Source organism: Melampsora larici-populina, assembly GCF_000204055.1.
Source record: "Melampsora larici-populina 98AG31 unplaced genomic scaffold MELLAscaffold_42, whole genome shotgun sequence".
NCBI lineage: Eukaryota > Fungi > Basidiomycota > Pucciniomycetes > Pucciniales > Melampsoraceae > Melampsora > Melampsora laricis-populina.
Window position 1 is genome coordinate 556,515 of NW_006768806.1, and position 1,271 is coordinate 557,785.

Sequence of the window (1,271 nt, forward strand, 5' to 3'; positions counted from 1 at the left end):
TATCAAACTATACAACTTAACTAATCGACTTTGGTTTTTCTTTTGCGGGGTTCATGAATTGAATTTTTATAGGCGCGAGTTACAACTTGAAAAAAGTATGAAAGAGTGTCCTATCTATTGCGTAAAATAAATAGTCTATTTTGATTGAATCTTCCTTTACATTTTTTCAAAAAAATAAATAAATACAAAAAAATGGTTTTTTTAAAAATAAATAAATACAAAAAAATGTTTTTTTTTTTCAATTTTCAATTTTTTATCAAAAGAAAAGATGCGATGTATCTTGTATGAAGTTTAACGTAGATTCAACTCTACTGATAACGAGAAAATGATGGATGAAGATACACTGAAGATGTTATAAACAAAAGATACACGTTTGTTAGAATTTTATGTTTGTTTGTTTCATTGAATAATAATAATTTGTTATATGTGACGTTTGTTAGAATTTTTTCGAGGTTTGGTCCAGAAAGTTGAATTGCAATAAGAATTCGCAGCTGCTGAGAGGACATTCCACCCAAACCTCGTCTCACAACCTACTTTGATTTACATCAAGGCGTTAGAGGTTATATCGCAATGTTTACATTTTAATCATTTTATCTACTACTACATAGGTCATTGGCGCCAAGCCGCCGCACAGTGACAGGTGAGACTCGAGAGGCACGTTCATTCCTTATGTGTATGTAACTTACATACCGCGCTTGCCAATTCCCTCAAAGGAGGATGACCAGGAAAACGCCTGAAGCTATGTTTCAAGGCATACACTGTATCTTGACAGCACTGCAAGTGTTTTAAGGGAGGGTGGTGGGAATGGGAGATACAGAGCAGTGAAAGGGCACAAGCTAATGGATTTTTTGTCACGAATTGTGATGTGTGATATCATACCGTTAAGACACTTGAAATGGTCACAATTTCTGACTCTTCTTCTCCTTGATCTCCAAGCTTCTCCAAGATTTAACTTGTCAACATCCAAATGCTTCCTTACAAAGGATGTTGCTAAGGCAAAGTTGAATGAAATCTTTGAGTCAATCATAGGACTTTGGATCAATTGATTCCTACCATGGTCAATCATGGATAAGTTGTATGTGACTAACACTGTTCTTAAAATCAACAACTTTTGAAAGATCTGTTGATTGGGGAAAAGTACCATGCCTTATGAGATGGAAACAACTGACTTGTTCAAATAAACTACAGCTATTCAGGAAATTCATGTCATGGGCGCACAATTTTTTCGTTCCCCCCCCCCTAATACAGCCGCGCCGCGCAGCGCAGCACAG

At 36.0% G+C, this 1,271-nt stretch overlaps 1 protein-coding gene across 1 annotated transcript in view; it reads left to right on the plus strand.

The window, feature by feature from the left end:
• MELLADRAFT_117586 (uncharacterized protein) overlaps positions 1-130 on the plus strand; it is a gene marked incomplete at both ends in the record, with an annotated part of 1,935 nt that extends 1,805 nt beyond the window's left edge. The window contains one exon of the mRNA XM_007414268.1: positions 73-130. Coding sequence (XP_007414330.1) covers positions 73-130 — 58 coding nt within the window. The remainder of the gene's footprint in view (positions 1-72) is intronic.
• Positions 131-1,271: the final 1,141 nt, after the last annotated feature.